The sequence below is a fragment of the Dicentrarchus labrax genome, unplaced genomic scaffold (genome assembly GCF_905237075.1).
Source record: "Dicentrarchus labrax unplaced genomic scaffold, dlabrax2021, whole genome shotgun sequence".
NCBI classification, from domain to species: Eukaryota; Metazoa; Chordata; class Actinopteri; family Moronidae; genus Dicentrarchus; species Dicentrarchus labrax.
The window spans coordinates 15,543,703-15,568,104 of record NW_026136724.1 but is presented as its reverse complement, the minus strand read 5'-3'; the positions used below and the strand labels follow the sequence as shown (position 1 = coordinate 15,568,104).

Sequence of the window (24,402 nt, the reverse complement as noted above, 5' to 3'; positions counted from 1 at the left end):
AACTACACTACACACTAAACAAGTTATTTAAAAGCCTTAGAATGAGACAGATGTATATAATGTCACCTGTTTTAAATTTAGTTTAATCATTACAAGAATATATATAGTGTAAATTTTCTTTTTACCAGTGGCGCAGTACAACTTATTCTCATTTAATGATATGACTTGTTTGCATTGGAAGCAAGTATTTCTTTCTCAAAATGACATGGTCTTAATGCACCAAATTCAGCGAGCCAATGTCAAATGCCAATTTAGTGCAAAGAGACAGACACAGATTGATGGAGGCAGAGATGTTGTAGTATCGCTGACATTGTGTGTCCATAAAGGACGGTGTGTGTGTGTAAGAGAGAGAAAGAGATAGCGAGCTGTGAAAGCCAGAAGAGAAGGAGAATAGAGGAGGGGAAAGATGAGTGAGTAAGAATTGGTGGAGGGAGCACGGGGCGGCCATAATATGCCAATTAGTTCCACTACCCGCTAGTCCCAGCTCTGCTCTCTGTTTCCCTTTGATCCGTCTAATTTTAACAATTAAAATACATTGTTTCCATGCAGAGAAGAACAGCGTAGGGTGTCGTTTAACCCGTTGGTAGCTGCTATGTTTTTTTTAACATCGTCCCTTTTCCTTATTCACTGTATGACATAAAATTTAATTTATGAAACCTACTAATCACAGAAAACAACAAGAGGAGGTCTTTAGCGTTTTTGGAGCTTGCTTGATACATTATATATCAGTTGTTTACATGCAGTATGCATACATACACTATTCATTACGGTTAGGTTTGATTTATTCATGTTCTGTCTGTGTGTTTAGGTTCATGCACACAGACATTGAACCAAAGTATGTGCATCCTACGACACTGTTCTTGTTGTTAGTTTGTATTTTAATGTTTCTCTAGCAGATGTGGGGCAGTAATTGGTGCGAGAGATGATGAAGTATGTGTGTATCTGTGTGTGAGTTGTGCTGACTCAAAGCAAGACTGTTGGGAGAATCATTAGACTCGCAGCAAGGCCTCACATTGAGGCTAATTACCACCTATTGCCCTGAAGAGACACACACACAGACACACTCAGACTCACACATACCTTTATTGGAAGACCTCCAGAGGCAGGCCCATAAAACCGGGCAAAAGTTTGTTGTATACTGAAGTATGGGTGCCAGAAGGTGCAAACAACATCCCTGCAGAAGGCTGCCATGTTCCAGCTCATCTCTTTAGAAAACCCAGTAACTGGCACAGTCAGTGGACGCCTGGTGACCAGAGAAAGAATGAATGCTTTCATTGGAGTCCAAGTGTGTATGTGTATTTTGTCTCTGTTTGTGCCCGTGTAATGAGCGCCTGGGGGAAATCAATAGACTATTACAAATTTGCCACAATCTGATATTGTTGAATTTGCATTTCATTGCTCTCGGCTCTCATTAACAGTGTTTTATCAAATGGTGCCCTTAACAAAGAACTGGAAAATCTGATACTAATACTTTTGGTTTGTGTTTGGTCTTTTCACTTTTAGTTTTAATCTTAGAAATCTTTCAAAGGAATAGTTTGACATTTTGAGAAATACTCTAATTCGCTTTCTTGCTGAGAGTTAGATGAGAAGATCAATACCTCTCGTGTGTGTGTGTGTGTGTGTGTGTGTGCGTGTGTGTGCTCTAAGTATGGAACTTGAGCTGTGTGGCAATTAGCTTAGCTTATAGCTATCATAACTTTGTAGCAGTGTTGCACCATTCACTTTAATTGAACCGCCTCTGTCTGAGTATAAACTGCTCCACAAAAGAGGAATGGATTATGAGACATGAGGCGATGGTAAAAATGTGTCTTTTGAGTGAATTGTATGGACAGACAGTCCTGTTAGGGAGTATTATGAATGGTTATAGTCAGAGATACAGTTGGATGGATGAATGCTTTAAGGATGAGTTTGGTAATGATTTTCCTTACAGAGAAAATAGAAATAAGTTTGAGAGCTGTTTTGACTGGCAAGTGCTCGCCTGGCTAGCTACTGTGTTAGAGTTAAGTTTCTATACATATTCTCTGAAAAACATGCAGATATTATATATATGTTTCTCTCAATTTTAGGTCAGACCAGGCCATATATCCTATCTTTTGGGGCAAAATTCTGATCATTAAAATGACGTAGTTTTGTTTTTGAAATTGTTAGTATTTATTTAGATAACTGAGACCAAGTCCCTTAAATCCTTAGGCCTGATTATTAAATATTTATAGCAATTGTTTAATGTTCCAGGATTTTACAGGTCAAAACTTCTAATTTGCTTTTTGCTTTAAGTTACTCGAGTCCCAAGTCTACATCTCTTACTGTATACTCTGCTTCAGGGCATATTAGATTCTTTTTAATTTGATTGAAAGAAAAGAACAGAGTAGTAAGTTACTACAAGAGCAGCAGTTAATTGAATCAGTCTGTCCCTGCCCTCCCTCTCTCTCTCTTTTTATGATCTTTGTGTGTGTTTACTTCACTTGCTGTTATGTGTTTTACATTAAAGGAACTATATATCACTCTATGAGCATGTTAATGTAACAACACGACTAACAGCTTCAACACAGCCATCCAAGCTATGGCGGTTATGTAATAATAATAATAACATGATGTATGCATGTGCTCAGGGGCATTTTATGTCATTATGCACTCATTAGTACTTCCCTGAGTGCTCTGCAGTGAACGCCGGTGTTTTTCTCTGTGAAACTCTTCTCTGGATAGCAGCATTATCTTTCATTTGAGGCTCATGATGATGATGATGATGGTGATAATCTGTTACCTTTTAAGCAGTTTTTTTTTGCAGATATAATCTCGTTATTATCCAGTCTGAAAGCCTTTGAACTCTTGCTCTTTGTAAAAGCTGTTTTAAATTATGCTAATGAAAGTGAGAGTCATCATTTTTTTGTGAGCACAGTGTATTTACAGAGAACACAAAAAACAGTCAGTGTTAATTTATTCTTGTGCTTTAGTGTGTCTTCCATCATCCATGGGTGATGTCTTCAAATTGCATGTTTTGTCCAACACCCAAAGATATTCAATTTAAATGATATAGCAAATCTATATCTTTCTTCATGATAAATAACTTAAATTATTAATTTTCTGTGTACAACACCTACAAACTACTACTACTACTATCTTCATTTATTGAACTGTAATGTCTTATATCTGTGTATTCATCCAGGTATTGAAGATCAGTCTCATCGGACACAGAAAACGGATCTTGGCCTCATTGGGGGACCGGCTACACGAAGACACCCCACAAAAACCTCCGCGGGCCATCTCCCTAAGGGTGAGTGAGCAGACAGCATGTGTTGTTTGAACCATAAAAACCCTCAAGCAACATGTATTGAAATTACTATGAATTCATCAGACAGAGAAGGAAGGCACTAGTTTCTTCCCAGATGGCCGTGTGTTTCTCTTAGGGAGCCACAGCCTCCCCACTGCTGCAGTTACCACCCAACTGATTACCCAAATCTCTCAGGCAGGCACAAAATGGCCGACCCACTGCAGTTTCCTCCCTGCCGGCTTGTCCTGGATACTAATCACAAGGAACTGGCTTTCCCTCTCCCATTGGGGCTACGCTCTAATGTCCTTATAATAGTCTCTTGCTCTTTGTACTGTGGAGCTAAAGGAGGCCTTCTGCTTCTGAGATGACGCTTAATGTGTCGTCCTGGTCAATTCTGCCCCTTTCTGTACCTTTGAAACAGCCTAAACTGTCCACTGTGTCTCAACATTTCTATCAGAAAACTTCAGTTACATGCTGAGCCTCATAAAAAGTGTAAAAATCATCACTGGGGTAAAGAAAATTGCCTTAGAATGAGATAATACAAACAGAGAAAAGCAGCAAATGTTTGGCATCTCTGCTTGATAAAGGACCTTCTCGATCAACAAATCGATTTATCGACTAGTTGTTTGAGCCCTAATTTAACTCCGTTCAAGAAAATTCAATTCAAGAAAAGAGATGCCACTGGCAAGTAATTGAAGAAAAGCAAGATTATACTTAATACAGCGTAAAATGATGTGTTTAAGCAGCTTCCAGTGTGTGAGCAGAGGGCTGTGTTTACTCTGTAATACAGTACAAACCGTGGCTGACAGCTGAGTGTGTTAGGACAATGACTCAGGATGAGAACTTAAATGCAAAGTTTTTACACTTCAGCTTCCGCAGCCCAGAAATAAGCCTCTTCTGTTGAGACCCTTCGCATATGTAATCAGCTGAAAGTGAATAACCTCTCAGGAGAAATAAGCTGACCTTCGAGTGTGTAAGACCATTAGACCATTAAAACATATAAAAGTTCTAATTCTTTGGGGAATTTAAGTCTGCGTTCAGCTTGGAAAAACCTCTTAAATGAACTTAATTTTCCACTTTAGGGATCGAGCTTCAGTGTTGTGTTTACGGCCAATTGTGCTGATGGACCTGCTGAGACCTTCTTGTAACAGGACAGTGTCTTTGTCCTGATTATACAAAGCACTTTTGGATACTATTACTCAGCAGTAGCTGAAAAATAAAATGTGACAGTGCACAGCGAATGCAATTGCCCTACTTATTGTACTTGCAGCAGTGACACAGCACATTATGAAATGATGAATGAACCCTCTCTTGCTTCCTTCCCCCACCCCACCTGTCCTGTCCCAGGAGCCCGGCGGAAACCACACTCCTCCCCAGCTCAGCCCGTCGGTGGGCCAGGCAGCGTACGCCGCGGGGGTCCCGGGTGGATCTCTGGACGTGCAGCACCTCATCATGCAGGCGGACGCCCGGCGCAGGCAGCGCAGCAATGACAACTACTTTGAGGACGTGCCGCGATCCAAGCTGGAGCGACAGATGGCCCAAGTCAGCATGGTGAGGAAGGGAGGACAGGTTGGAGGGATGAATGGAGGCAGGGACTGGGAGAGAGGGATGGACTCAAGGGGAGGGTATTATGAATGGTTCTAGTCAGAGATACAGTTGGATGGATGGATGATTAAAGGATGAGTTTGGTAACAAACACATCTTCTAATATTTCAAAGTTGTATCCTGTAATTTCACAAATTGCAAACAATAATAAACTAATAAGCTTTCACATTTCTAATCAGGACGATGGAATATATCCTAATCATAACTGAAGTATCTCAGTAATTAAATGCTGGTCCCTAATAGCCACAAGATGCAAGCCAGAAGTGTTTTATCAGCCTATTTGGTTGTTGAAAATCTCCCATTAATAATCTGCAACATGGAGACCATCTGACACCAGCAGCCCTCTTTGCAGTTTAGAGCTCATATAAATTTTACAAATAAGGAAATAAGACATAAATTGCCTGAAACTTTGTGCTATAAAATGCTAAAATATGCAAACTGCAATCAGGCATAAACTACTGCTTTACAAATAAATGTTTATCTCCAGTAGTCTGTCTCAAACATCAAAGATGTAACTCCTTAATAGTTCTGCATAAACAAGTGTTTCAACTTTTCAGCAATTTCACTCCCATCCAAACGCAAAATTAGAACTTTATGACTTCCAATCAGCAACAGCACAATGACTCAGACACACACACTTGCACGTGTGCATGCATCTGAGGTAGCAGCTGTGTTTTGATTCAGTATGATTAGGGTCTTTTTGTGTCTCTGTGTGAATCACAGAGCTTATCAGTGCAGACTACCACACACTTATGGTTACCCTGCTGAATCTCTTAAGTGTGTGTGCGTCAGTGTATCCCCCCCCTTTTTTTAGAAACAACGCTCTGAGGTGGCATTGATGAGTCAGCTTTGCCAGAATAGAAGGATAACTATTTTAGAAAAGACGAAATATCTTCATTTTCGATTTGAATACCCCTCTTCTCTGACTGTCGCCACATTTCTATGATTGGTTACCTCACAAAATCTATCCCCTTTTTTTTGTTTGTAAGTGTAACAGCTGACTTTTTTCTACACTATTTCTTTAGGTCCTTAAGATAGGACATAAAAACGTTTAGTAACTGAAGATTTGTAGCTGAGTCCGTCCCAAGCAGGGTCAAAGGGTGTGAGAAAAAGTGGTGTAATGCTGTTAAGCTGGTTGAGTTTAGCGTAGCTTCGGCCATCGCTTGTTTCTAAAGCCTTATCCCCAGGCTGTTAATCCAACATCTGATCATCAGATCTCACCTCTACTGTGCCTCACCAACTATGTGATGGAATTACACACAAAAGCAATCAGATATGGACACATAAACATACAGTCACAGGCTGCATGCATTACTCAGTATGCAGAAAATCATCTGGTTTCATTTACTGAAGAATGAAAGACCATAAAACAAGCTTAATTGTTATCCGCAGACATTTGAGAAGTATGCAGATAGGATTTTGGTATTTCCTTTGTGTAAAAGGTGAAAAAGCGGTTAGCAGCGGCTGCAAAGAGTCTTCAACTGAGCTAAAGAATGGGAACATTCAGAGGCCAAGCATAATTCATCCAAGTTTAATTTCCTCTTGGATGTTCTCGGAAGTGTGGCGTTTGAAGGCATGTTCATGTTCAGCCAGCTGTTACATTATGAATTTACACACATTTATCTGGCCAACGAGTTATGTCAACATGGGATACACAGACCAAGCCCTTGATGTCATGTCCTATCTTATAATCTTGTGTGATCTGGCTTGTGTCCTGACGTGCGATTGGTTGTCTTTTTAGGCAGGCGAGTGGTGCGAGCCGATCACGTTGCGTCCGCCGAACGAGGCCACCTCGTCCACTCCAGTGCAGTACTGGCAGCATCACCCCGAGAAGCTCATCTTTCAATCCTGTGACTATGAAGCCTACGTGAGTCCTACCCCTTCACCTCACTTCACTTGTGTGTGTGTGTGTGTATGTGTGTGTGTGTGTGTGTGTGTGTGTATTCACAGTTCAAATATGTGTATTTGCATGTAGACCTAAGGTAATAAGATTGAAGATCAATGACCCTCAACTTCACCCTTTCAGTCAATACTGCACTCAGTTATGCTCAGCGCTTTGGTAAATTTAGACCTTTGCCAGTTACATAAAGGATGTTATATATCCACGTTACCACGGATACAGCCTTGAACCTCTGATTGGTTATACGCTCAGCATCCAGGTTGCAAAGGGAACTTAGTTGGAGCAGGTAAAACTGTGCAGAAAGGCAATTATGAGATGCCATTGGCTCTCAGAAACAAAGGGAGGGATGTAATTGGGTATCTCAGAAATGCTTGTTTTGATTGGTTCTGCAGCTATGCGGTGAGGACCTGCAGTAAGATGTGAGCTAGATGATTAAGTAAGAGCAGGAAGGGCAAAGGAAGAAGATAGTTGGAGAGAGATTGAAAAACAAATAGGGCGAAGAGAGGAGAAATCAAATGTGATGCTGAAATCAAATATGAATGAAAGCAAGAAAGATGAGATACAGGCATTGAATAAGAGATAAGTATCCCAAGAGCGTGTCTTCCCTCAGTCAAATCCCTCCTTATTCGTTTTCTCACCTCAGAAGATTGATAGCAACACTGTGGACCATTAGGCTTCTGACAGATGTACAACTACACAGGCAATGTGTTTTGGGTGGATGGTGGGGGAACGCACAACGGGTGGGCCATCGAGGGAAAATATGGAGGTGCTTTCATGGAGCCGTTTATGACAACATCTCTAATGCTCGCTGTCCCAGGACAACGGGCTCCAGAAAGTGAGATAAATGAGCGGGAGCCACAACAGAGGGAGAGGCAGAGCGCTCAGTATGAATATTGGCAAGCTGGAGGGAGACAGAGAGTGAATAAGAATAAATTAGATGGAGAAGACAGTGATGAGAGGGAGTGAGGAAAGAGAGAAGTGTATTGTGTTTGTGTTAATAGAGAAAGCAGGATGGTAAAAAGCCAAGAGGACTGGAATAAAGGATGCATCAGCGCTGTTCTCATTTTCATCTCGGGCTCGAAATAAACAAAACCTCCACTTTCAGCACCACCTCAGATGACATCTTAACTTTATTATGTCAGCTTTACAACCAGAGCTCGAAAATATTATCTGAAGTTATTACAAATCCATTTCCAGTAAAAACCCTGCAGACATTCTAACATCATTACCACACTCTACATCATTAACAGCCAATGTTATCTCAACATTGACTCTCTGAGCTCCTTTATATTCATCTAAAAGCTTCTGTAGATACATCCAATATACAAAATATAAGGGCGTTCTTCCTGGTATTGAATTGCAGCCTATTTTCTTTTTATTCATACCTAGTGTAGAGAAAAATATGAATCTATAAAGAACAATGTCATTAACCTGGACTGCCCCTTCATGAAAAGAGTAATCACCTTAGTCCTGCTAGACATCTACAGACATCTCTGAATTTTATCTGGAACTAATAAAAGACTTGTGTGTTTGTGTACACCAACAATTACTGCCACAGAGACACGGTAGACAAGAGAGCAGCTGGTCTTGTGTGCAACTGTAATGCAATTTCTAGGATAACTGCCAGCAACCCCGCCATAACAGCGATTTAAGATTGTTAGCTTGAATCAAGACAAAGTATTAACATGCGCAGATGACCTCTTTCTGATCTGCCAAGGACCAGACTCCCCGAATGAAAAGTCACAGTCTGTGCTACACAAAAAGTAACTCATCACGCAAAGCAATTTGCCCAAAAGCTTGCTTTGCCTCCATAATCAAATGCATCACTAATCAAATGTAAAATAAATCCTGTGGGGTAGATAATCAATTTTGGAGTCATGTGCTGTAGAGTTAAACAGATGAGACATAAAAAAAGCTGTAAATATTCTTTGTCTAATCCACTAAAAGCCTTGTTAGGGTCCCACTTTAAGGAATAAGGGCTCTTCCACAGGCAGCAAGGGCACTGCAAGGTGGTGGATGTCACACCCATTAAGTGCTCTAATGTCGACATAAACATTGTCCCTGTAAAACACTGTCACCATTAGTAGCTTCTTTATTAAATCAGATACTACGTGTGCAGAATATCTGTCCAGAGAGAAGGATCTGCCACACTTTGGTGTTAATGTCCCTCCAGGATCCTCTCAAGGTGGATGTAAGCACTGCTGTGTGTGTGTGTCTGTGTGCATTTAATCAAACTCCATGTCAGTACAGCTGAATGTAAACATGGCACCCGTGAATTACTCAAAATATAAAAGGTTTCTTTCTTATAGATAAGTATACTCCATAATTAATACTATAAATTAATACACACATTTATATTTTTGTCAGTTTATTTCATCAAGACAATAAAGACAAACAACAGTTTCATGTGTCTTTGTCCTCTTCTTTTTTGGGAGAGAAGGCTGGTGTTTATGTTATTTTAGACTTCGTATAAAACCTCCTACTCCTTGTCCTCCACATCGTCGTGGGTGAGCATTCAATTGTTGACTCTGTTAAAAGCCCAGGCTGAGCTGGTTACTTATCAGGGTTTAATGTGTAAACTGGTCAGATAATGGTAAGGAGGGAAGTAAGTGGTCGGTAAAGACTGACTGGTCTATGGTGCTGTATCTGATGGTGTTGGAGTTTTGTATTTGTGAATAGAGACTGCAGAAGCAAAGTTGACGGCTGATGACTGTCCCTGCTAACTGTGTCTCAATCATTTCTGTTTGAGAACTTAAAGTAGGTGGGACACATCTTCATCTGGGAGGGGAACATTAGACCAACAATAGTTTAAAGTTGAGCTTTGATGTTAATCCGCTAACAAACAAATCACAGCTGAATGAAAGCCTTATTATTTCAACCATTTTAACAATCCACTGTTTATTTATCAGGCAAAAATGCCAAAGATTTCCTGGTTGAAGATTCACAGATGTGAGGCTGCTGTTGGCAAACTTTGGGAGGTCTACTAAAATTGAAAATTTAAGTTGGAATAGCCTGCACAGTATGACTTCATAAAGACATTAGGAGGTTAATATGGTGACAGAGTTTTGTATACAGCCATAACAACACACTCACATAATTCACTTTATATTCTGCTAAGCATTTGTATGTGTGTCTTTTCCACAGTACCTGGGCTCCATGCTGGTGAAGGAGCTGAGAGGGACGGAGTCCACACAAGACGCTTGTGCCAAAATGAGGGTAAAGCACACCCTAACACACTTTTTTTCTGCTATTGCTAGGAAAACTAACATTATAAACATCTATTGTTGGGAGCTGGGGACACAGCAACTTTGCTAAAAAAAAAAGTCTGAAAAAGAAGCTACAAAAATAAGATCGAGGTTGTAATAAATTGGACATGAATGCATGTGGAAGGACCTTTAAATCTGGGACACAGTCTCATAGTCTGAGTGGCCTCACACTCACACTGGAACTTAAACAAACTTAAAATATCATGGCGGTGGATTAAGTGTATTGAGGGATTTATTTTTAATATCCTTCCCTGGGTGTCTCAATAACCCCCTTTTACCTCAAATCACCTTATCTCTCCCTTTCACTTTGTGTCATTCTGCTGCTCTATTTTTTTCTTCCTCTCCCCAATTTCTCACTGCTGTTATCTGTCTCCTGCTATCATGTCTTCTCTTCCTGCTCGCTCACTCTCTCCATATTTTACTGTAACACTGACTCCCTCTCTCCTCTGGCCCTCAGTTCATATCTCTCACTCTCATCCTGAGCTGCTGCAGTGTGAAGATACATTTTAATATTCATGAGCAAAGCTTTCTGTTCCTTTCCCCTCCTCCCGCTTTTCTTCTGTCTAAATATTTATGTTGCCACATAAGAGGGCATCATTCTTTCTTCTACTTCTCTCCTTCCTCAGTTTGAGACACCTTTGCTGCACACCAAGGCTGTAATTAAGTGCAATGAGATACACATCGTATGAATCTGGCATTTATTACCGTGTGAGCGTACCTTCCCTGTTTACCCCGTGCTCCTGTTCCCAGCATCTATTCTTTCATCTGTCCCTCCATCCTTCCACTGTGGATGTTTAAATCCCAACTTCACAGCCTCTAGCTGGGTATCTGCCAGCGAAGCCAGGCAGCGCTGCCTTTGTCAGCTTTCCAGCACTACCTGATCCTGACAAGGCCAAACCGCAGCAGCAACACGCAGCGAGGAGGGAGGAAAGAAACAGAACAAAGAAAAGAAAAAGATATCAGAAGGATAGCAGCAAGTAGAATCGACAACGGGGAGAAAGGAAGGACGGAGCGTGATAGAAATATGGATACTGAGAGACAAGCGATGAAAGAAGCGATAAAGAGAAAGCAGGAAAGGGACTCATCTCACATCGATTTATTTGAATATATTAAAGCTTTTGGCAGGTAGAATGACAGCTTGGAGGGTGATGCTGACATCTCTGTATATCACACGGTTCTCCACAGCACCTCACTGCATAATGAGTTTAAATATAGGTAATGGAAACACACGTTAAAGTGGCAATATGTAATTAAAAGAATGAGGAGAGATGTATAGTAGGAGTGTATAAGCTAATAGACTTATTGGACGCGGCGCTGCAGTCGATTGGGTTTAGAAATGTAATTTGGAAGCAGTTGTTCTTCATGACAACCCTTGACCTTTGGAGATGATTTGAATTGACTTTGGTAATCAAGGAGGAAGTAATCAAACAGCTGATCCATTAGCTCATTTACTTCATGCTTTCTTTATTTATATTCATTGTTTTTCATAACTTAGAAGACATGGATTTGAGACTTGTATTAAGCTAAAAGTAATTAAATTCAGTGGAGATCTCCATCAACCGGAATTCATTAATCTGGGATTAATTACAGTTCTTAAATGTGGAGTGTTAGAAGTTCAATACTGCAACTGATTCCACTTTATGTACGCCGTGCCTTAAAAGTCATCGCTGCCTCTCTCCTCTTTTTTTGTCTCCGTTTTGTTTTTGTGCACTCCAAGAAGTCGACAGAACAGATGAAGAAGGTGCCGACTATCGTACTCTCCGTGTCCTACAAAGGAGTGAAGTTCATAGACGCCACAAATAAGGTAACACTCACAGCTCACTTCCTGTAACGCCAACTGCAAATAACACATGAAAGGTCAGGCTTTTGAACAGGTGTCAGAAATTGCAAGCATAGCAGCGCTGAGGTCTGCTTTGGCTGCAGTCTGACTCATTTCAAACTATATGGTGTAAAAATCAATAAGAGGGCAAAACACAAACAGGCAATAATTGGTATGGAATAGATGAGCTGAATGTTAAGAAAAATCAATAACAACCCTACTCAGTTCATTAAATCCTTAATGGAATGTTTTTAAAAAATGTAATTTTAAGTAGTTCGTCTTCGCTGCTTTGCTTTTTCCATCCAGAGAGACATTTGAGTGAAGGCCGCCCAGTGTCCAACTTAGACAGAGAAAAGTGTTTTTCTGTGTGAATGTGTAATGAGTTTCTGTCTCTGTGCCACATTAAGTGAAGACAGTTTAGACACTGAGAAGTCAATTATTTCTATGAGGTAGTGATTTCCGTGCACAAGTGTAAGGCAATCTAATCCACCTCAGGTGGTTAAAAACGTGGCACAGTGAGAAACAATTTCAAGATAATTATATGCTTGCGCACAAAAAAAAGTACTTATTTAAACCTCTGTTATGAACAAAAGCACACACACAGCAGAAGATGAGCATACTTAGAACAGAACAGAACATTTTTAATCTAGTGCTCTTCCTTAGGCAGCACTGCAGACTTAAGTAATACATAAAATGACGACGTGGTGGCCAGCTGGTGACATTAGACACCACTATCTGTTGTGTCTGTCTTTGCCCAAACAGTTAAATGTTAGTCAGACATACTCTCTTCTCTTCTCACAGATATGAGATAAAATGAGCTGGTACTGCCTCTAACATGGCCATCAAGCAATCATAACTCATTCTGAAGTTAGCCTGCTCAGAGACATGCCTCAGTGTGGATCCTGATATTTAGCAGCCAACCGCAAAATCTACATCTCAGTTCCCTCCAAGTCCTCAGATCACACTGTAACTTATGTACCAAAGAGAGAATGATACTAGGGAAGAAATGATAATGATGGCCATCAATTAAAGGGATATGGCACACTAAAAAGGGAAATCAAACAGGGCCAGTAGCTTTACCTGGATTCACCTCTCCAGGACATTTTGTGAAAGTAGTAAATCTTCTTAGCTTACCTGCAGTCCCAGTGCACAAACAAACAACTAGAGGGAGTGGATTGACCTAACAAAAACAAACAATGGGCCAATATCTTTTTATAGCATCAAAGATAAGATGATACTGTTCAGTATGACAAAAGAATTATGTTTTTCCAACGTTGGCCTTCACTAAAACTTTCTTTTGGGGCTTTGATGTTCTATAATTCACAGCACCAAGATGTGCTTTAATTAACACAAAGTTTGATTGTTCTCTAGTGACATTACCAGAGGACAAATTCCAACTCAGCGACTCCAGAAAACTCTCAAACCAAAATTGTGCTACAGTCATTATGGTTTTGGGATGTGTGAAATGAGATGAATAATAAATCAGATTTGTTTTTCCATGAAGTGGCTCACTGGAGATAATCAACAATGTCTCTCTGCACCTCTTTATCTTTTTTTTTTGGCCTTTCTCTTTCTCTCTCTGCAGAACATCATAGCAGAACATGAGATTCGTAACATCTCGTGTGCGGCTCAGGATCCAGAGGATCTGTCTACATTTGCCTACATCACCAAAGACCTCAAGTCCAGTCACCACTACTGCCATGTCTTCACTGCTTTTGATGTGGTCAGTACCGACACTGTATCAGAGTGTTTTTATAAGCAATATAATCATTGTGCGAATAATATCACATTCTATTCTCACGCCTGTTTGCCTTTGCCCTCTTGTCAGAACCTGGCGTATGAGATCATCCTGACACTCGGCCAGGCCTTCGAGGTGGCCTACCAGCTGGCCCTGCAGGCCAGGAAGAGCGGCCACGGATCGTCCACACTGCCGGAGAGCTTTGACAGCAAGCCCAGCAAACCTGTCCCCAAACCTCGCGTCAACATCCGCAAATCTGTAAGCATCACTGCCACAAAGCTGCACTACTGTTTGAAGGGAAATCCATCCTAAACTGAAGTCAGCCACTCCAGTTGTTTGTGATGGTTGCTTAGAAAATTGGTTGATAACATTCTTATATATTATTCATGATAAACATATTGATTACATGTTCTTTCCAAAATGAAGAACTGTGTTTTAAGATGGATTTTAACCTTTCAACCCTTAAACTCAGTTTTAGCCGTTATGTATCTGCTTCTAATCAAATCTAACCAGCATCCCATCAACTCTGTCCCATTTACACTGAAATCTGTCCACAACTTCCATCCCTCTGCTCTGATTTGTTCCGGTCTCTCATCCCCGCTCAACTGCGCTGTTTTCAGCTCTCAGTTTGGTTTACTGGGATTATCCTGGAGCACTTGCGTTGTGTGTGTGTGTGTGTTTGTGTGTGAGCGAGAGAGAGAGAGAGTGAGAGAGAGAGAGAGAGAGAGAGAGAGAGAGAGAGAGAGTTTTGCCCCAGCGGACAGTGTGCAGAGGTGTAGGTGGATATTTGATCTGTTAAGCGTCCATTCGGTCTTGTTGTCCCTGCAGTCTCGTACACACTGGGCTGATTGATGAGGCCTGTTTGCATAGAGCTCTGGGGAGGCTTGCTTTGCTCGCCTCTTTCTGTGTGTGTGTGTGTGTGTGTGTGTGTGTGTGTGTGTGTGTGTGTGTGTGCGCAAGAAGATAAGGAATCCTCATGTGGAAGACGCCTACATACTGCAGCGCTGCATGTAGAATTCATTTATTGACATTTCAGACCATGAGCTCCTCATCATAAATGCTGGAGTGTGCAGGGTAGCTCCTCTATCTTCAAGGCCTTTGTTGGTAAACTGCTATACTTCCTTGCACGTTACCACCCACTACTGGCAATCAGTTGAATGCGAACACACTACGAGTGATCAAAAGCAGTTTGAGTCTAGTTTGAGTCAGTACCAATAAAGAATTGCCCCTAGCTTTGTGATTTCACATACTTGTGTCCAACAGTCTATCATGAACTTCTGTGTTTATATGTGCAAACGTGTGTGTGCCCTCTCTTTACACCTCCTCCAACCACAGCGTCACAAAGTCTATCTGTAAAGCTGTCAACCTCCCATTAACCCCAGACAGAGCTTTAAAATAGTCACGCTAACCCACTTCTCCACCTTCCCTCCTCCACACGTCGGCTGGCACAGCAGCACATGTGTGTCTAAAGGGCCCCGTATAGAGTTACGCTGGCTGCTATATCAGTGTGCTTGGACCAAATTTAAGGCCACTTAAATACTGTGAGCCATGGAAGAAATAAATGGTGATGGAAGAGAATCGGTGGCTCCATAGGAATGGTCCCACTTTCTAAAGTTAGAGTGAGATGTGATACGGTGAGGAGAGACAGAGTGAGAGAAAATATAGAAAAGAGCACATGTAATATTTGTGTGTTCGCTCTCCTCCTGTGTGTGGTCCTGTGCCTACGGAGATGATGGACGATGGCATGTGTACACACAATCTGCTGACTCTGCGACTGTTACATTAACCATTAATTGCCTTTTTCCTCCCTGTGTTCGTGTGTGTGTGTGTTGTAGTTAATGGCTTGTGGTGTGCAGCAGGGCAAAGATACTGCAGGATTCACTTAATATTCCTGCCACCTGCCAGCCATAATCTCCATCCTGCAGCACCTCTCAAGCCCCTGTGCTTTAAAGTACTGTTGCTTTGTTTCTCTGCCCACAAGTATGTTTCTCCACACCCTCCTATTCATATTTCTGTTGCGTCTATGAGCGTATCTGCTTTTAAATCTCCCTCAACATCCACTTAACTTCACCCTCGTGAGCGTGAGCGTGTCTGATATGACTCCGCTGTCTTTGATCAGCATCGGCATGTTACTGTAATCTGAGTGGAGCTTCGAAATGGGATTGAAATACATGCAACTAACCATGTCTGATTGAGTTTTACAACCTTGTGTTTCTTAAAAGGAGTGAAAAAGCCTCCCAGTGAAGTGAGATTCATTCATTTTCTTGTTGGTCTGGAGCCATGAAGTTACACTTTCTTTAAAAAAAAAAAACCTCAAGAACTGTAATGTAACCACGAGCTATCCTCACCTCATTGGCAAAATTACTTTGGAAATTGACTAAGAGTCTGTCTTGTGAAGATGCTTTTGCAGGATGAGGTTTTGTACAGTTGCAGTGCAGTTGAGTTGCTATATAAATGTGGCGTAACCTGGCCTACTCTTGCTTTAGTTTTTTGCTGTATTACAGTATGCTGCTGTCCCACGCTGTTGCTAGGGCGATGACTTTGCTGCCATATTGTTGCCATGGTTTTGCTTTGGTTTTGGAGTGTTGTTGCCTTTCCCTGTTGCCGTGCAGCTGCTCTGTCATCGCTGTGGTTTTGGCTTGCCGCTGTGTTGTTTTCGGTGTTGGTGTTGCTGAGCTGGCCCACTTTGACCTGTATATGAACTCTGCCCCTGTAGGTCATCATGCCCCCCTCCAGCCGCTGGTCACTGGGCCACATTTACACCCCTCACCGGCCTCCTCTCCACCCTCCTCTTCCTCCCCCTCGACTCTTCCATCTTCCTCACAAAGCTCAGTCACAGGTCCTCCACGCTTTTCCTTCTCTTATCCTTTATTTCCACATGATTTTGCTTTTAGTCGAGGAGACAGCGCCGTCTGTAAGTGCTTCCATTTTATCCTGTCGCTCTGCATCCTTGTGTGTTCTCTTTGCAGTGACTGTTTATGTGTCTCATTCTTCGGTTACTACCTTTATCTCCATATCAACAGTTAGTAGCATTGCTATAAAAACAGGCAGATGTGACACTTCAGCCACTCCTGCAAAGCCGACCCATTTCATTTCTTTACAGCTAATACAGCGAGCCGAATGCAGCCCTCGACTTTAGTGCCTCAGTTTTTATATGCCCTACTGCACCAATTCAACCGCTGGATGGGGGATACACTGCCTCCTTAAAGATGCACATTTGAGATGGTAAATGTATAAATAAAAAGTGTTTAAAGCAATAACCACTACTTTAAAATCAGTTTACAAAAACACTTCAGCCTGTTAAAACCTACACTGAATGCTTTGAATGAGCTTTTACACTTTTACAGCGATTTCCCTTCTGATCCACACTGCTTTTCTCCTCCTCATCCACATTGAATTTTTAAAGGATCATCAAAAGACGACTGCACTATCAAGAGCGTACACAGTGTGTCAAAAAATGATTGAGTGTAATAGACTGCCATTGCATGTTTTGCATCGGCTTGGATAACCGAGGTTGCTGCCCTTTGAAGGTCTGCAGAGCCAAATCACACTCTGGATGTCCCTGCAGCATTACTTCATGTTCTTACGGTCCGACCCTTCTGCAGAAAAAAAAAAAAAACAAACAAAAAAAAAGGGGGTGTTGATCTAAAACTTATTTTGAAGGCAGACATAGTTCAGTCCGTGGCTTCATGTGTGGTGGATGAATTTGAGGCTGATCCCGGTGATGCTCTGAATGAGTTCTTCACTAAGCATGATGGTGTTGTGCTGCTGTGAGTTTGAAAGTGTGTTTGTCCTTAATCCTGTAACCCCATAACAAGATTATAAGGTCTTGCTGTGGTTGTGTGAGAGGGAGAGGATAGAGAACTGGATTAATATTGTAGTTAGTTTCTGTATTGTTGCTGTAGCAGTGTGTTCAGACAAGATAAGAGAAACATGGCTCTGTTAGTGTACTGCAGAACTCTGATATTAACCCTGTTTACTCCAGAAGTACATCTTTAATGCTTGTTATTATTTATATTTAGTTGCATTTAATATTTGTATTCATGTATATAATTAGCATAAGACAGACTACAAAGACAAATTTAGTCTTCTACTGTCAAAACTGCAGCTCTTACAGTCACATTGCCCCTCCCCCCAAAATCATGTGAAATTAAACCAATAGATTGGAGGAAAAACACCCTCAGCAACAAAACCCAGCTTCTTGATTGGTTGCCGTGGGGTTATTTTTGAAAGCATTGTAGATTGTTTGGTTTGTTTCTCAGCTTTGAAGCCACAATAAGCTTCGCAGTGGCAGTAGCAGAGGAGAGTCAACAGCCCTTTGACAACTGAAATTGTTAGGATGTACAGGAAGTGCACTGCTGCAAATACAGCACATGGTAATAGTAGAGGACTGGCAGGATGCACAGATATGGGTTTCTTTATGTCAGACTGTGAGCTTCTGTCCATGATCATCTGTAATCTGTATCCCATCTCCCTCTCAGTTATTATTTTACATTACATTACTTCGTATGCAGCACATGCTCCACCTCACTTATTCTACCGTCTAACTCTGTTTTCACTGACTTTATTGGCATGAAGTTGTATGAGAAAATTTCCTCTACAGCGTGTAAAATGTCGATTCTCAACAGAAACCGTTTGCATTCAAAACGTGTCGTGATGAATTGTTTGGTTTGAAAACATGAATCCTAAAGTACAAAATCAATACAGTAATGTGAAGTGTTTTCAAAACTGAGAATATGCAGGTCATTGAAAATAATTTGGCTCTTGTTCCTACTTCTCTTTCTCCTTTTCCATCTCTTTCTGTGTCAGATGGAGCAGCCATCCATGGACCAGAAGGGCCACGCCAACGTGCCGTGGATTGTGGAGCCGGGTCAGGAGGCCAAGAGAGGAGTCAACACCAAGTACGAGACCACTATTTTCTAACATACACCCGCCTTGTCCACTCCTGTGTGTGTGTGCCTTTCAGAGGTTGCCCTGTACTGGGGCCCCGCCCCGGAGTTGGGCACGAGCGACGCACGCCGCCGCGTCACCTCACCGGCTGAAATATAAAAAAACAAAACATCCCGCCCCGCCCCCGTTAGCCGAGCCTGTCCACTGCATGATGACGTTTGGCGCTGCGCTGTCTCTCTCTTCTTTCTCCTTGTCTCCTCTTCTCTCTTTTGTTTCTGCTCTCCCCCTTTGGCCCGGGCTCCATCCTCCTGCCTGCAGGGCTGGCGCATGACCTTTGAACCCAGGGCTGTGGTGCACTTCTCTGTCTCCACCTGTAGGGGAAATGGTCTGTTTTTCCACTTCCTGTTTGTCGGTCAGTCAGTGGTCAACCAGGTTGTTCTGCTTCCAGCTTCTTGTTTTTTTTTTTTTTTTTCTTCCTGTTGATGGGTGCAACCGATTGGCTTCGTCTCTCTCTCCTTTTTTCTCCTGACTGCCTCCATCCCTCGCTTTCAGCCCCTTTGTCAAACTTTGCCCCTGACAATTTGAATGAGATTAGTAACCAGAATACTGCTAAGCGCTGTGACAGTGTTTTAGCTGTCTGAGCCCAGTGTGGGAGCTGACAATGAGGAGGGCAGTTGTCAGAACATGACAACTGGAGGGAAAGTTCAGACTTTTTAGACATTTTTTTTAAATCAATGAGGAGAGCTGAATTACAGGAGAGGTGATGTAGCACAGTCTAACTTTGACTCAAACTGGTTCATCCAGCAGGCTACTAGAATGTATTTCAACTTTTTTGATTCTTTCTATCAGATTATTTTTTTGAAAATACTAACAAACTTGTGAATTTCTTTAACAACTTTAAACTTGACCTGTGATACAGGAAGAAGTAGGTGACTTTTTTTGTTTTGTTTTTGCTTCTGAACCACCTTTTTTCAGCACATGTGTGTATATGTTCAGAATTCTTTTAACCACGTGGATTTTCTTCCCTGGCCGTAAACCTTATTTTATTTGGGGGGTGAAAAAAAATCCTGTATGTAAAAGGTTTAGCATGTGGCTTGTGAGACGCATGGTGGCCATTTTAGATTTGCTGAGCAGGGGGGCCGGTGGAGAGGCGGGGTGTGAGGGCTCTCTCGATAAGTGATGTCATCTCATTTGCAGGGCAATGCCGGACGCTCATGTCTATTACTGTGGAATGCAAAGAATGTAGCCAGCCCTAAACACGGACCTTGTCACACATACAATGCAAAATGGACTACAAAGGACCCGCTTGCTCACTTTTCAAAGGACTGCAAATATGGATGCTACTCCACAGTGTTTAAGGTTGACTACAAAATTTTGACATCATTCATCCACATGATGCTTGACACATGACACTTACACACACACACACACACACACACACACACACTAACAGGACTGCATCTTGACAGACGATGGTCTGCTCTGAATGTACACTTATATTAAAGCAGCCTCAACTTTCTGCAACTACAGCAGGATCTGTTTCATGTGTCCAACTGGGAGGCATGACCTGTGAACTTTTGGGCGATCACAGGGTCTCCATGGAGACTGTGAGTGTGGTTACAGGGCATCTGTTGGTAACAGACAATGGGCTTGCTAAAGGCACCACTGGGCATGAGTCAATGTTGGAATGGGCATGGGTTTGAGGACATCTGGCTGGCTTTATTTTTTGTTTTTTTATTTTCTTTAAAGTCAGAAAATAATACAGAGATATATGCACAAGCGTGTAAATGTGATTGGACTAGCTGCAACACGCTCAAGATGCAACAGGTGTGTCTCATAACGGATGATGAACCTATGTGAACAAAACAGCATCTGGCGTTTAAAAAAAAGTATTCTATTCGTATTGCCCGACATTTTAATGTTTAATATGAGAGTATTATATTACCATGATGATTATGATTATTCTTGTGCAATTCTTGTCTACTGTTGTCTTAATGTTACATTATTTTTCTATGATATGATAAGATGAAAACCTTGGGCTTGAGAATGATGGCCATCCTTTAAAAAAAAATCTGAAACTACATGATCATACTTATACACAGAGAGTGAATGTTGCAGGTGGCTAGCTAACTTTTGTCAGGTCAAATCCTCCATCATTCCTCATGGGGCTCTACTCTTATCTAGCAGATGTACTATTTTAAACGCAGTATTACTGTATTATTTGGATGAGACATTATCCAATTATAAAATGTACATAGATATTTTGCCAACTCATTGTTCATACATGTAATGTAAAAGAGAAAAGAATAAAGGATTTGCAGTACATGGCACTGGACACAAGGTACCAAAATAAAGGTTGGAAATTGAAAAAAAACTGGTAGGTTGTAGAGATTGTACTTTGAGTGGAAACGGAAAATGGGTTATTTGGTGACATCACTGCTGACCAACTTATGTACATAGGCTTGGGCTTCCAGCACACTGATTTTTGTAATTTTGGCCATTATTTATATCCTTGTAAAGCACATGGAATAAAATATGACTTGTAAAACCATTATTTATCCTTGGGATAAAATTGTCATGAGTGATTTTCTTTTTCTCTACAGCGACTACCAAAAAAGCTCTGAGTGCCATCTTTTAGTGAGTTTAAAAGAATAATTACAGGTTATTACAATTTTATCTTGTTTTGTAGTCTTGGTCATCATAATAAAACTGTTTGCAAATGCTGTTTGTAAATGCAGAAATCTAGGAACAGGACAAAAAAAACTAAAACACGAGGCACATATGAAAACTGGGTTCATACATGATTATGGTAAGTACAGTAGATCAAGGTTGAATCTGGAAATTATGTCGGATTTACAATTAACAGTTCATAATTTTACTGTTGACCGTCGACCCGAGAGTTTGTCTAATTGCTTATTTTTTAGCGATGCTGCTCTGTACACACCAACGTAATTTATAAGATGTGGAAACAATCATATTACCAATAAAATGGCCAAAGGTTACTATTAACTGGCATATCTTTTTGTCCAGTAGTTCATCAAAAGTGCAGATTTTGGGGAAATAATGCATTTGCTGTGTTCCTATATGGCTGCGTTTGTTTATTTTTGGAGTTAAAAGCAATAGCATCAGAATTATCTGACAGCTAATTTAGACCTCAAAAATAGTGATTGTGATCTAAGTAATCTAATATTAAACTAACCTTAAATAAAATAGTGTATATAAGGTAGTGAGTGTCCCATACCTCATGTTGGATCTAGTTCAGGCTGTGATAACAGTGACTTCAGAGCTCTCCTTCCCAGCACCTTAACATTAAGACACAGACAAGAACTTATTCACCTTCAAGATTTTAAATCATTAAGAATGAGGAACATGATGAATTGATAATTGTTCACATACTACACACATAGGACAAACTTATAAATAAATTATTGCAATTAGGGATGGCATTCAGACTGGTTAATGAATCAGTGGGATATTGATCTCACTCTGCATCTACTGAAGTTATATATATTTTTTCCATATGGGGAGTCCCCTCACATTGAACACATGTGGGTGATTCACACCTTCAGGTTGTGAAAGACGATTAGTGACACAGAAAGAGAAGCATAAGTGGTTGTGAAACCTTTAGAGAAGAGATGTTGAGATGGTATTGTATGTGGCAGAGAAATGGAGTCACCATTGTTTAAGCCTCTTTAAAAAAAAAAAAGACAACCTATTTTCCCTGACCATGATGTACATACTTTTCAGAGAGAAGTGTCCCTTGAACTGTAGATGTAGGTAGACTGGTAGACCTGACCCAAAGAGTTAGTTCTGCTTCATTAGGCTGTAAAAGGTGGTGAAACCTGCCACCTATAGTGGCTACTATTTTGATTTGCTAGTGTGACTAAGCTTTTGGGCACTCTGCACATCCCCGCTGGTATGCTTATAGGAAGGTGGGTTAGCAGAGGCAGAGCAGAGGGTGCATTTACATCTCAGTTTGAGCCCCAAAACATAAATTAAAGCAAAGATAATTTATGAATTATGTTTTTACACCAAAGAATGCACCTACAATTATATATGGACAGGCAAGGTCACTGCAAAAACAAACAAGGTCAAAGTTAAAACTGATTGAACGCAGGAGAAACGTGTAAAAGCCCTTCATGTGAAGAGAGCCTAAGTATGCTTTTGGTCTTCATAGCGATACAGTGTTGAAAATGCTTGAGTCTCAGCTGATATTCAAGTAGGTCATCTGGTCATCAACTTGTGACCTCTTTGTTTAAAAGTCAATCAAAGTGATTGGGTCTGCCAAAGAAATTATTAACTGTGATGACCCGATGAATGGTAAAAAAAAATGAGACTACACAGCAAGTGCAGTTTGTGTGACCAGTGCCAGACGTCACAATTTAGACAGCTCAGGAGTACATCGACTGTGACAGAGAGGTCTGCACCGGGTCAGCAGTTAGCCGCTTTCCCATCAACTCAATCAACTACCTCCACTGGCCTCCAGACAACCCCGCTGACACTGATACTTGTGGTAATGATAGACCGGGCTGTGGTGCCACCAAGTTTCCATGGTGACCACATCCTCTCGCAGTTTCATAAGCCTCTATGCAATGTTGAAAAAGCACAAACATACATTGACACTGCCATGATAAATACGCAGCGAACCATCACAGCAGCCATTTATTGACCGAAGGGACTGCTGTTGCTACTGTAGAGGCAGCCACAATACGAGAATCACAATAAGCAACAAATCTCTGCCAATATAACGCACAGATACATTTTCTAAAATGACCACCACACAGTCTGCTTCATTATAATACTGACTACATAGACCCATACTGATTATATTAGATTTCCAAGCTCTGAATGGGAAGCAGTGGAGATTGTGACGATGTAGTTAAGACCATGTGCCAGATTTTAGCTTTCTGCACATCATGTCAGATGGATTCAATGCTTAAAGAGAACCATGTTATTTATCTAACTAAGGTACAACCCTTAAAAGCACACTTAGCATGTCATCTCAGATGCAGCCGTCAGCACATCTCTTTCCTTTAAGAGCTTAGCAATGAGGGATTTAATTAAACAAACGTGAAGAGGCTGGCAGGGTTCGGGAGCTGGAGCTTTCCCACTGGGATTTGACTGACAGAAATTAAACCCAGCACTGTTCACTGTTACAGCTTTGAAAGGATCTACAGTGGCAAGTGGTAAAGGTGAGTGTACCTCAGGTAAACAGCATATTTCAAATAATGTACATTTAGAATTTCAGTAACATCCAACATTAGTTTGATGTTGTGGACAAATCAATTAATTACTTCATTTATAAAGCACAAACACCAAACTCCACCTTCTGAATTGTGACTATTTTACTGCTTTTTCTCAGTTTCATATCATCATAAACTGAATATCTTTGACTATTTAACTTAGTCTGACATGAAATGCATTGTAAAAGATATCGCCTGGAGTTCTAGCAGCTTGCAATGGGTATTTTAAACAATTTTCTTGTCTATAAAAACTAAATTGATAGATTGATTAATAATAAAAGTAAAAGTAAAAGTCAGTTGCAGCCCTGCTGTCAGTTGGTGTTAGCAGGCTTATTTTAGGCGACAAATATCACAGACAGCAGATCGTAAAAGCTGTAGCTAATTAATGTTAATTCTGTTACCAGCTTAAGTGAAATGTTTTATGTACTTCATCAAGACTAACTGATTATTAGTTTAAGTAATTTCTTAAGCAAAAAATGTCTAATATTTGAGAATTTACTGGTTTTCCTGGTCTTACACCTCAGTAAGTTAAATATCTGGAATTTAAACCACCCCTCAAACAAAACAAGAAATTTGATTGATGTGTTATGGACCAAACAAATAATCAATAATAAAGAATATAATTTAGAAATTGATTGATGATGAAAATCATTAGTGTGTCATATACATATTT

The 24,402-nt window shown here is 40.9% G+C and overlaps 1 protein-coding gene across 7 annotated transcripts in view; it reads left to right on the top strand.

The window, feature by feature from the left end:
- Positions 1 to 21,037, top strand: part of anks1b (ankyrin repeat and sterile alpha motif domain containing 1B) — a 218,406-nt gene extending 197,369 nt beyond the window's left edge. The window contains exons 20-29 of one of the 7 annotated variants that reach the window (XM_051391667.1): positions 3,164 to 3,271; positions 4,616 to 4,819; positions 6,615 to 6,740; positions 9,918 to 9,989; positions 11,757 to 11,843; positions 13,444 to 13,581; positions 13,687 to 13,854; positions 16,313 to 16,435; positions 18,406 to 18,497; positions 19,684 to 21,037. In XM_051391667.1, the coding sequence (XP_051247627.1) occupies positions 3,164 to 3,271; positions 4,616 to 4,819; positions 6,615 to 6,740; positions 9,918 to 9,989; positions 11,757 to 11,843; positions 13,444 to 13,581; positions 13,687 to 13,854; positions 16,313 to 16,435; positions 18,406 to 18,497; positions 19,684 to 19,732 (1,167 nt within the window). In that variant the 3' untranslated portion in view covers positions 19,733 to 21,037. Of the gene's footprint in view, positions 1 to 3,163; positions 3,272 to 4,615; positions 4,820 to 6,614; positions 6,741 to 9,917; positions 9,990 to 11,756; positions 11,844 to 13,443; positions 13,582 to 13,686; positions 13,855 to 16,312; positions 18,382 to 18,405; positions 18,498 to 19,683 lie in introns of those variants that run through there. The other 6 variants (XM_051391664.1, XM_051391663.1, XM_051391662.1 and 3 more) reach the window with 6 other exon arrangements.
- The last annotated feature ends 3,365 nt before the right edge of the window (positions 21,038 to 24,402 follow it).